General features: G+C 37.3%; 1 protein-coding gene across 4 annotated transcripts in view; it reads right to left on the bottom strand.

The window, feature by feature from the left end:
- RALYL (RALY RNA binding protein like) overlaps window positions 1-12670 on the bottom strand; it is a 406641-nt gene that overhangs the window by 73071 nt on the left and 320900 nt on the right. For 3 of the 4 annotated variants that reach the window (XM_023545831.2, XM_023545832.2, XM_064267879.1), the window contains exon 3: window positions 11353-11385. The exons of the other annotated variant lie outside the window; for it this stretch is intronic. In XM_023545831.2, coding sequence (XP_023401599.1) covers window positions 11353-11385 — 33 coding nt within the window. The remainder of the gene's footprint in view (window positions 1-11352; window positions 11386-12670) is intronic. 4 annotated transcript variants of the gene reach the window in all.

The raw sequence follows: 12670 nt of genomic DNA, 5'->3' as shown, positions 1-12670 counted from the left end.
TTGTCATTGAAATTAAGGGGAATGGCTATGGCATACCCGTAGTGGAAAGCTGCCTACCATGGGGTCAAACCACAGGCCCTGTACTTCATTTTGAAGTTGAACGTGGCCTGCAGGTTCTAAGGGTAAGTTTTGAATGTGATTTAGTAAAAATTTCACTGAGGAAATAACAAGGTTTCTAAAAACATGAAACATTTGAGGGCAGATTTTTCATTTTACTATCTACCTCAGTTGGCATGCCATATTTTACAGCAGTTTAATGCATTTTTTTTTTTTCTTGATGAGCTCTTACAGCGTAAGTGGTGCCTGGCTTTTGCTAATTTTTGGCAGTCACCGATTATACCATGATAACTGATTTGTTCTGCAGAGTTAAGTAGAAAATCTTTTTGAATCTAAAAGTATTCTGTACTTTGAAAATGTCATTAAAAGTGTTGAAAAGGTCATGCTTTGAGACTGATGAAATAAAGATCAGTCATTCTTGGCTAGATGAACAGAATTTAATTGGGAGGTGAGACTTTAAAATTTTTGCTAGCACTTTTATAATGCAAATCTGGGTTTCACAATGCCTCTAAAAGCAATGACAACTTTTTATGTACATAATTATTTACTTGAATAATTAAAGTGATTATTCAGATATTCATGATTCAAATGCATATGAAACTCAGAAGAGAGCATGAAGTGTTAGCATGCATGAAATTGCCAGCTCTGTAAGCAAAAGCCCCAGGTTGGACTCCATTTTAAAATGGTAACCTATATTTTGTATGTCTTCATGGCGGTATCATTATATCTTTCTGTCTCAGTTTTCCAGCAATTAAAGAGTGACTGTATCTGTTTTCTCTATGAGAATCTGTAAAGATTCACTGAATAAGATAAAATAAAGGCTAATCAATACTTTGAGACTTCTAAAAAAAGTGCTGTTTTTATTGTCAGGAAATCATTTAGATAGTCAAGTATAATTCAGTTGGAAATTCCACTTTAGGTGAATTTATGAAGTTAAAAAAAAAAAAAAAAAGAGAGAATGAACTACTCTCTCCAAGCAACCTTAATTAGTTTTCTTTCCTTTGAGGTGCATTGAGGGTAGTCAAATGAATCAAATCAAATCATTTTATTTATTTTACATATTTATTTCTTATTCATATAATCCAGCTTCTTGGATTATTTGCTCAGCATACAGACTGAGTAAGTATGGTAAAAGGATACAACCCTGACACATACTGCAATGGGATGGCTCACTTTTATATGGCCTTTCTTGCCATGGTCTTGTAACTTCCACCAAAAGATTAGGTGAGACTATGCAAATGGTGGTTTGTGGCCCTCCAAGGGGATTGGCCAGTTTTGTCACCCCCTAGGCTTAAAATAAGCCACCTCAGAATTAGGAGGAGAGGATCTCACCATCACCAAGGAAGAAGAGCTATGACTGGACCCAGGATTCCTGTGCTGAGAAGTTCCTGGAACCAGGAGACTGAGAGATAGAGACAGAGAGTAAGCTATAACACCTAAAACGGTGATAGGTGAGAAGCAGCGGCAGAGAAATGGGGGCAGCAGAGCCAGGAGACCAGCAGGAGATGGTCTGGCCCATGAAGTGAGAGAGCTGAGTGTCTTTGGACAGGAGGCTTGCTGGTGGTATAGGGTGCCTTTGGACACCTGTTGGAGCTGGGTTTGCCTGCCCACACAGCTACAGCTGAGTGCCTTCCGGCTGAAGTTTAGTGGAGGAGTGGGGTGCCTTGGGGCGCTTATCGACAGGGTTACAAGAGCTTTGTAACACTTGCCTGAGGAGGGCAGAGGCCAAAGGCCAGAGAGGCGTGCCTGCAGGCACAGTCAAGAAGAGGCTGCCTTGATGTATCCTGAGTGTTCCTGAAGCTAAATTGTAAGCTATTACTTCTCTAATAAACCCCATAATCTTGAGTATTATCTATGAGTTCTGCATGGCCATTGCAACAAATGATCAAATGCAGCAGAGAAGTAGATAGTGCTGTGGGAGGGATGGCTGGTGTTAGAATTGGTAAAGATGGTGGAGAGAGAAGGCATGTTTGACTTTCACCTTATAGGAATCAGCCTTGAGCTGCTGATCTTGAGTTTCCTTTCCCCTTGTGAAGTTACAGGAGGTCAGACACTGCCCTCACACCATTATTACACATACATTTCTGGATTTTAAACCACACAGTATCCCCTTGTTCTGTTGGAACGACTGCCTCTCGGTCTATGTACAGGTTACACATGAGCACAGTTAAGTGTTCTGGAAACCCCATTCTTCGCAATGTTATCCATAAAATGTTATGATCTGCACAGTTGAATGCCTTTGCATAGTTAATAAAACATGGGTAAACATCCCTCTGGTATCAGGATTGGAGGAAGACTCATTAACAACCTGAGATATGCAGATGACAAAACCTTGGTTGCTGAAAGCTTAGAGGACTTGAAGCCCTTACTGATGAAGATCAAAGACTACAGCCTTCAGTTTGGATTATACCTCAACATAAAAAAAAAAAAAACTACAATGGGACCAATAAGCAACATCATGATAAATGGAGAAAATATTGAAGTTGTCAAGGATTTCATTTTACTTGGGTCCACAATCAATGCCCATGGAAGCAACAGTCAAGAAATCGAAGACATATTGCAGTGGGGAAATCTGCTGCAAAAGACCTTGACAGCACCTAGCAACACCATACTTATTTCTAGTGAGAGATTATTTCAGGACTGAAGTATAAATGAAGTCTTATTTCAAACTGAATCAATAGCACTCTCTTCATGTAGCATTTCTACATATGACATCTAAAAATAATCTTAACCTCTATTTTATTCATACATATATTCCATAAACATTTACCTTTCCTCAGGACTACTACATACTTACCCTTTCCAAGGTAGCTTAACACTTTTTAAAAAACTCATATTCCTCGAAAACAGTACTGGTGGCATTAAACATCGGTTGTTGTGTAAATAAATGCCCCTGTAGAAGTTTTGTTTTAAATTTGATTCCATAACATCACTTAAGATTATTACTTCTCATGAGTGAGGCCTTGTGTGTGCCAAGTTTTAGCTTTCTGTTTTCTTATGTATGGCTATTTGAGGTCTATAAATTTAGACTAATTTAAAATCATGCGATATAGTGTTGTGTGCCATAGAGTTGATTCCTACTCATAGCGACCCTACAGGACAGAGTAGAACTGCCCCATAGAGTTTCCTAGACTGTAATCTTTATGGGAGCAGATCACCAGGTCTTTTCTCCCGAAAACGTCTGGTGGGATCAAACCTCCAACCTTTTGGTTAACAGCCGAGTGCTTAACCATTGTGCAGCCAGGCCTCCTTCATGTGATACGAAGTAGTCATAAATTCTCCACAGATTTTAAAGGAATTCTCATTTGACTTCCCTTTTTAAAACAATTAAATCATAAAAATTGGTATGGCCAAGGGTTTAGAGGATACAGTCACATAATTTATCCAATATTATATTTAAGTTACAATTTCAACGAAATTTTCATCAGATTTGCTATTGCATTGAATGGATTTATGACTGAATAGATGCTCTCTGCATTTGATAGGTTGATTTTTAAATGCCTTAATTTTCACAATCAAAGATCTCATCCAATTTTTTTTGGGGGGGGGTGGCTTGCCTATGATACATAATGATACCAATTCTAGAAGTAAAACTGGTATGAGCTGTGACATTTGGCTTAATGTGACACTTTATTATATGAACAAATTAAATAGTGGTAGAAGTGCTGATAACACCCTTTTGAAATATCATCAGCTATAAAGTCCTGCACCACTGCTTTCTTTATAAGCAGAACTTAAATAAATCTATTTAATGACCCTATGTATTTTCTTCCCTCCATATAACACTATATTCCTGCCTGCTATAATCTGTAATTACTTCCTTTTCCCTGAGGAGAACATTTCACTGAAGAAATAAAAGCTGTTTCCAGTCACAAACAGCTTCTCTGTTTCCTAAGACATTTTTTAAGTGTAAGAACTGAGGAAGACTCTTTTTTGATGACTCTACTGTACATTAAGGAGTCCTGGTGGTCCAGTTGTTAAAGTACTTGGCTACTAACTGAAAGGTTGGCAGTTTGAACCTACCAGCCACTCTGTGGGAGAAAGACGTGGCAGTCTGCTTGCATAAAGATTTGCAGCGTTGGAAATCCTATCTGGCAGTTCTGCTCTGTCTTACAGGGTCGCTATGAGTTTGGAATCGATTCGACGGCAGTGGGTTGCTACTGCACATTATTCCTAAAGAGTAATGAATTTGTGCTTCTTAAAGATGCATCCTGGAGCCCATGCATTCAAGTTGCCTCTATCAAAATATACCCATCCAAGATTGATTACCCAATTTATTGGGGATATCGTATATGCCATGTGGTGTAGTTTAAATGATTTCGACAAGTACAGAAGAGTGTCATTGGCAGGTGCAGAAATAAATGATGGGTTTAAGCTTTCAAATGTTTTTACAGCATTTCACTGAGTGGCAGGTTGAGAAATTAAAATTACAGTTTGTAGCATCAGGCCTGAAAGCACAACTGCTTTAGATTACAAAAATAGCACTGTGGTAACTTTGTGTATTCTCCAAAGAAGTAGCCTGGAGGGTCTTGGAAAAAAAATGAAACAAGTGCAGTGGCTAAAAGAATCATTAATTTTGTGGTAGCACTGTCTCAGCCTAGAAAAACAGCAACAACAAAAAAAAACGAATACAAAAATAGGTTTCTAGAAGAGGAAAATTGGCTTTATCCCCTTATCCCATTTTCCCTAGAGACCTAGAGAAAATTGAAACCACACCATTAAAAGACAGGCACTGAATCGGCTGTTAGTGACTCTATGATGTCAGATGAGTGTATTCAAAACTTAGGGACAGCTTCTTGTTAACCTTCCCTTAGTTTCAGCACTGTACCTGGATTTTAGCTTGTATACTGTTACCACGATCCCACCAAGTTCAGCTGAGGGACCCATGAGAAGTCACTCCGTCAGTCACTTGTTCTGATATGCTTAAAGCAAATGATATTTCATCAGGTGTTAACGTTTTCATTCTTAGTTCATTCCACTCAGGTCCTGCCTCTTTTCAAATCATGCCTCAATTACTGTAACAGCCTTCTGACTGGCTGTACTACGACCTCCCTTTGGAAAACAACACTCTTCAGTTAAAAACAAAACAAGCACCCAGACAAGCAAATTGACATATAAACTCCAATGACATACGCAGAAGGAAGTAGAACCTCCTTGAATTAGTATAATTTCTTAGTAATCGTATTCTAACTTAACTTGCCAGTCTTATCTTCCTACTGTCTTTTCATGAACCTTTCAAGTTTGCCAAACTGAGAAGTCTGACCTACTTGGTAGGGACCCTCTCCTCTGCTGCCACTCATCATTCTTCCTTTCAGGAATGCCATTCTTATACTTCTCTACTGAATTCTTACCTCATATGGAGGATAAGCTCAAGTGCTACTTCTTTGTCTTGAAAGTTTTCCTGACAATCTAGCCGATTTCTTCAACCTCTCAGTTCCTTCAATGCATATCTCCTCACCAGTCATTTGGAAAAAATCATGCAATTCTGTTTTTACATTTTAATGCTCTAGTTTTTTTTTTTTTTTAGGGGCAGTTCTACTCTGTCCTATTGGGGTGCAATGAGTTGGAATCCACTTGACAGCGAGCGTGAGTTTTTTTATTTTGGTTTACCAACTGTCACTAAATTAGTATGTGTTTCTCTTTTTTATGCTCATATTAAAGGTTTTGTTGCCGTTGTTATATTCACTATTTTATATAATTCCAGTATATTCCAGGATTGTCTTCCTGCTATTTTATTTTTTTCTTGTCTATCTTCCTCAGAGGCCTCCGTTCCTCCCCCCCAGGACAGCCCTCCGTTCCTGTGTTGATTTCACTCTCTTCTGAACTTCTATTCACAGAATCCAATTTCTATTGAAATTATTCATCCACCAGAAGGTAACTCAATGTGCTATCAATTTATCAACCTTCTAGAATACTCAGTCCTTTGGATACCTCTAGTTGGAATTTTCATGATTCAGTGGAACTTACTTCCTTAGCAAAGATTTATAATTGTTGCACAGAATAATAATAACAGTAAATATTTTTTCCTGTTTACTGAGTCAGACACCATTCTTTGTGGTATTATCTCATCCATAACAGCCCCAAGAATTAGTTACTACCTCAGATGAGAAAGTGAAGGCACAGAGGAATTAAATAACTTGCCCAAGGCACCTAGCTAGGGACCAAGACGGGATTTAAACCAAAGCAGTCAAATTAGAGAATTTGGGCTCTTAAAGCAGGTGGCTAATAGCATAAAGGTATTTTTTATATAGCTTCTGTTACTAAATAGGTCTTGAAAAAAATCTGGATAAAAGTAAAAGGGTGTGAAATATTCTTTATCTTAATAAGAATGTCAAGGTTTAATAAAGTTTGCATAATAACTGCAGATGTTTATTGTGGATTCAAACTCGGTTTCAGTGTTGGAAAGGAAAGTGGAAAATGTCCCTCCAAGGACAATTATTTAGCAAAATATAGTTGTTAGCAGTTACATAAGTGTCGGTTTTAGATGCAGGGAGAACTTTGCTCCTCAACCGTGCTCACTCCCCCTTGTTTGGACTTAGTGGTAGAATAACTCTGGTACATTTTAGGGGGTTCAGGAGATTCGGAGTCAGCTGGGCCATGATCTGTGCACTCATCGAACCACTGTCTCAGTAGAAACAGTTTTGGTATTTTTATCCGTGATATGTTCTTGAAGGTTCCCAGCTGGGAAATAATATATTCTGAGGTATAGCTCTATAGTTTTTAAATTATTCTGTGATACATTGAAAAAAGTCTGAAAAAACATATTTTATCCATATTATAATCATCCTCATAATAAATCTACTCATGCAAAAATTCATCAACTAAAAAATTTATATGAACCCTAGTTTCAACTTGAAATATACCCAATATATATTAAAAGTCTTCTTTTAAAAATGTCAACTTCATGCCAAGGAGGTAAAGAGAGATAATTCACATGAAAACTTTCATTTACTGCCACGAGTATATTTTACAAGTGGCTCAGTGTCTGCAAAGTGTCAGGAGTCACAGTGCTCGTACTTGAAGAGAACTCACGCATTGCCCTGACACGCATGTGAGTCTCTGAGTCTCGGACCACAAATGAATAGAAATTTAGTCTCCCCCTCATCTGTATTTCCCATTCAAAATCTGTAAAAGAGCTTTTTCAAGGCAAGACTGGTTTTAAGTTAAGATTTATAACTCAGAATCTTAACTGAGATCATCACTTCGCTACTGTTCACTTTTCTAAAGGCAAACTTGATGCTTGTTTTATCGTCATCTGTTTCCAAAATCAGAATCTACCTGATGCCACATAAAAGGAAGTATTTGCTGCAGAGTTTTATGAATTACCCTAAATATATAATGCTTCCAAGACGATCGGAATCTGTCAGTCCTTCAGTGCACATTTAGCACCTAAAATTAAGCCGACACTAAAAAATAAGGTTGCTTCATTTGTTATTTTTTAATGAATGACATGTGTGTAAGTAAATGCCAAAAACCTTGGAACACATATTTGTTTTAAATAAGGTAAAGCATGAACGTCAAGGCTCGGTTGTTTAAGGTTGACTTGCGTTCCTGTTTTCTAGTTTGGACCCTTGAAATGAAGGATGGTAGAGCTTTTCATTGAGTCCACATGGCCAGTTTATTTTTAACTGTGCACTGTCTCAGTCCTTTATTTCAAAATGTGGCTTGCAGGATTATGTTCTAAATTCACTATAAAAAGATTAACTAAAAGATTAGTTTTAATTCAGCTGATTCATTCAATAACCATGCTATATACCATACACTAGGGGCTAGATGATGAATAAGACATTTCTTCTTTGAACTTCCTAACAGAATAAAGCAAATCACATGGAGTATTATTTAATTACACTTGTGAAAACTGGTGGCAAATAAAGACACAGACTGCAATGACAGCATATAGCAGGGGGACCCCAAAAATTGTTTGTGACTTTCATTCAGATGGGCTTCTAAGAAAATTGGAATATCTGTGTTATTGTCAGAATAGAGCCACAGATGGCGGGTCACAATATTAGGTAAGTGAGATGGGCAAGAATTTAAATATAATCCCAGTTTAGGTCTAGGACAATAGCAGAATGGGTTTTTATGCAGCTTAACATAGACATTTTCTCCTGGCAAACCATGGAGACCTCTGTGGTGGCATATCTTCTGGGACTTTTGAATATGGCCTTGTCCCTGATGGGTGAACTCCAAGACAGTTCTAAATCAACGTGGCTGTGTCTACCACATTCATCCAAAATAAGAAGGGCCTGTAGAAAGTTATATTTAAAAGATTTTCTGAAGAGATTCCAGTGACCATACACCCTGTGTATGTGTGTGCAAGAAGGGTAGGGGAGGATGGAAGTGTGTGTGGTGTTGCGGTGTAGCGATGGTTCCTAGACCTGGTTGGTACCAGAATCACCTGGATAGCTTTGGAAAACACCGCATCTGTTGACCTACCTCAAGAAACAGAATTAGACTTTCTGGGACTGACTTTCATGCCTTATGCCAGGCTATGGTTTTTTTTTTTTTTTTCCCCTTACGACATTATTTCATTACTCATTTACTGTTGCATATGAAAGGAAGTTCCTCTCATATCAACATATAGTGGAAGACAAAGCATTTGAGATTTTGCTCAACTTCCTTTCACAATTACCTGATCTTTCTCAGTAAGCACATACTGTCCTGTGTTATAACTTTCACAAGCTGTATTCATGGGTATATTCAGATTCAGTTTTTGTTGTGACAGTTTTTAATTTTATTTCATAATTACCACAGCACATATATCACGGGAAAAATTTGGCTCCCTAATTTATATTGAGATGCACATTAAAAATGTAACAATATTTCTTTCCCTTTTTAAAATTCAAATAACAATTATCGGAGCTCGATATTAAAATATTAAACAATATCTGCACTTAACTTACTTGATAGCTCATTCCGTTCACAATTTGTATTTTTCTTTCTCCATTATAAAAGCTTCTTTTGGTTACCACACATAACTATACAAACGGAGCTTTATTCTCTGAATTATTTCAGAGCTCTCTGACTGACCTTTTAGAGCATTATGAATGAATATATGACAAGAACAGTAATAATAGCTTAAATTTGTGAGCAATTACTAATAATGTGCCAAGAGCGTGCTAAATGCTTGGTCAAAATGATCTCATTTAATCAGCATTTCACAAATAAGGAAATGAAAGCTTGAAAGTTAAGTAACTGCCTAAGCTAACACAACTAGCTTGTAAGTGTCAGAGCCTATGACGATGAACACAACTTCCAGAAGTACACATTAACAAGTACTTTAAGACACTGACAGGTAATGGATTGTGGTATGGAATATTTAGCACGGATATATTTATTAACACAATTCATACTTTTTTACTGAATACAGAATTACAATTAATGTAGGTGAAGTGTACACAGTCTTAGACAAACACAATGCTAGAGTGTCAACTTAGACCATAGCCATGTATTTATTCCCTTTGCCAAGTGACTGTGAATAAAACATCATAAATCTGAATTGTTGACGGTAGGCCGCCTAGTGCCTGTTGGGTGCCTATAGGCTCATGTGTTTACTATAATCCCATTTTCTGACTGAACAGGGTCAGGAGAGAGATTCATACACACTTTTGGACAATTTTATCTAAAATAATTTTCTTGGAGGGGATGGAAAATTTAGCTATGAGCTAACATATTCAGTCAGCAGAACCGTTTGGGTTGCATGCTTCATTCACTTTTCTTTTAAGATATATTCTAAGGAACAGCAAGGTCTTCTTAGCCAGTGCCATGCCAGATTTCCCATTTTGAGCATTTGCTTAGCTATATACAGCATTCTTTTTAAAAAAACTTTTTCTCAGTCCTCTAATGCTGGGTGTTAAACGACTGATGAGTTTAAAATGAAGATCACTTAGGGTCTGCCCTTGGAAAACAGAGGTGTTCAATAAAAAATGAATCTATCCCAAAGTAGTCAGCAAGGACAGGAAACGCCGCAGAGAAACTGCACTAAGTGAGGCATGAAGAAAAGCTATTTCAGCTCTCTTGACCTGAGGGCAGGACACATACGCAATCAAAATAAAAGATTTCTTTGGGCTTAGAGATTTTTAACAATAGGAGTTGATGATCAATGTAGGAAAGAAGCGTGCCCTAATGATTTTTTTGGACCAGGCCAACTTGATCTTCCATTTTTCATAAAGTCCTCCAATAGATGCATACTCCATCTTTCTCTCCCAGTTTCCCTAACAATTATTTTGATTCCAGTGATTCGAATGACTTCCGAAATGCATTTCTGAGGAGTAGAAGGGAAGAGGGAACCAAGTTGCTCAATGAATGATTGAAATATTTAAGGGCCATGGACAAAGTAATGAAAGAAAATTGATCTGATCATTTAAAAATCTAACCCAATATCATGTTTCTGGTCATTAAGCATGAGTGTAGTGGCTGCCTTTAATGAGTGCTGTGAATTTTTTTTTCTCATTGAATACAGCAGAATTTCCTTAAGCTAGAGATCACATCTTCCAACACTTTTTGGTACTTTAACACATCAACCAAAACGCTGAGCATGCAAAAGTCCCTGAACACGGCATTTTAATATATTAGCCAAAGGACTGTTTGTTAGATAAGATAGAAACTATGCTGATTCTTACTTACTTGGCTCTAAATATCGGAAAATAGTACGTGTGTGGTTGTCAACAATATCATTATGTAAGACAGCACGAGATCCAGCAGCCCCCAATTAGGACAGGTATCTCGACTCAGAAAGATTTCCATTTTTCTTACCTAGCCTGCCTCAAGGTTCTTGGGTTTTGTGTTCAGAGAAGCAGTCAGTGTGAGGGAATTGGGGAGATAATGAGAAAAGGAGAAAAGAGGCATATGGATTTTTGAAGACAGATTTAGAGATGGAGGAGGAAGAAACACTGACCTAGAGCACATTGTAAGAAAACAGAGTACAAAAATTGGGTAGACAGACTAGGAAAAGGGAAGCTGTGATTCAGAGGAATTAAAAAAAACAAACAATTGGAGCATGTCTTTATAGGGTGACAATACGGACAATCACTGTTTTCTTTATTTGGGTTTTACGGCGGATCCAGTACTTCATGCACATTCATTAGCTGAATTTCTGAGGTCACGGAGCTGCCTAGGAAGCATTTTAGTTAATTCTTTATAAAACATAGATAGCAATGTTGCTGGCGAGATGATGCATGCAACGATATGTTGTGATTTTGAATATGAGGTTAAATGACTGAAAATACAATCTCATAAGACTGTATTTATTTGAGTTAAATAATTGATGTTTAAAATATGTAGACATCTACTCACCCAACAGACAGGAAGGGCTCCTTTGATTCAAGTCTATGAAAAAACATTAAAAATTTATTTTAAAATAATAATATGCTGTACATTCCAAAATTGCTTGTACATGACTCTGACAGAATTATTACACTTGTTTGGATGAAAATGCATAATTTGCCACCAGTCAAAAGCTATAAATAATATATTAAGACCTAATCTATACTAATTTAAATTCTGGCTGGATTAATGCCGAGGCTAAATAAAATGGGAGCGCCGTGGAGTGGGACCGCAATATTTAAATGATGCATTAAGATAATAATAGTGTTAGCTTAATTTTGATTTGCACTCTTTCGATCTATTTATTTTCATTATTCATGGTAATTTGTAGAAGTTTCAGTATAATAGCTATTTGTGGTTGTTGGGATAGTAAAGAAATTTATAACGTACTTGGTTACATCTTGACTGAGTAATTTATTTCCAGTGTAAATATTCTGTAATGAAGAAGGAGGCAGCATGCCATTCATTCAGAGTCATTTACAAGTAGCCACACCTCTTGGAGGTGGGTGTCAGGTCACAGATTAGGGACATCCTATCTCCTTTGTGTCTCCTAAAAACCTGGGTATTTTCTGTACCCGCTAGCATGCCAAGAGGGAATTCTAATCACAAAGTCTCTGGTTAATTGTGCCACCTTGAGCAAGTGACTAACGTTTTCTGACGCTTATTTTTCTCACCTCTAAAATGAGCTAGGATGGTTTCCAGCTAATTTTCTGATTTCATGAATTATCTGTATATATTTTGCAAAAGGTAAATCAGTATTCAGCTCTATATATAACCTACTTAATAATCAAGGAGACTAGTTGGTAGGTGTACATTGGCAATTCTGTTTTTGAATAGGTTTCTGAACATTTGATTGTGGTTTTTTTGTCCCCACCACTCCCATCCCCACCCCAGTTGCATGGAGTTGACTCTGCCTCCTGGCAACCCCACGTGTGTCACCCCCCTATGTGTGTCAGGATAGAACTGGACTCCATTGCATTTTCCATGGCTGATTTTTTGGAAATAGATCACCAGGCCTTTCTTCTGAGGCACCTCTGGGTGGACTTGAACCTCCAACCTTTCAGATAACAGTCTACTGCATTAACCATTTGCACCACTCAGATACTTCAATTATGGGTTCAATATAGGCAAATATTGAAGAAATTTTTATCTAAATCCTGGTGTTTAAGGTTTTTAAGAAGCTTTCATGTTTTATTTAAAATCTTTTAATTATACATAAATAGCTTTAGGAAAATGGTAGGAAATGAAATTCTGCAACATTTACTGAACATTGGCTGACTACTTTTAC

This window comes from Loxodonta africana, chromosome 14 (assembly GCF_030014295.1).
Source record: "Loxodonta africana isolate mLoxAfr1 chromosome 14, mLoxAfr1.hap2, whole genome shotgun sequence".
Classification (NCBI taxonomy): Eukaryota; Metazoa; Chordata; class Mammalia; order Proboscidea; family Elephantidae; genus Loxodonta; species Loxodonta africana.
This window is presented reverse-complemented; position numbering and strand designations above follow the sequence as displayed.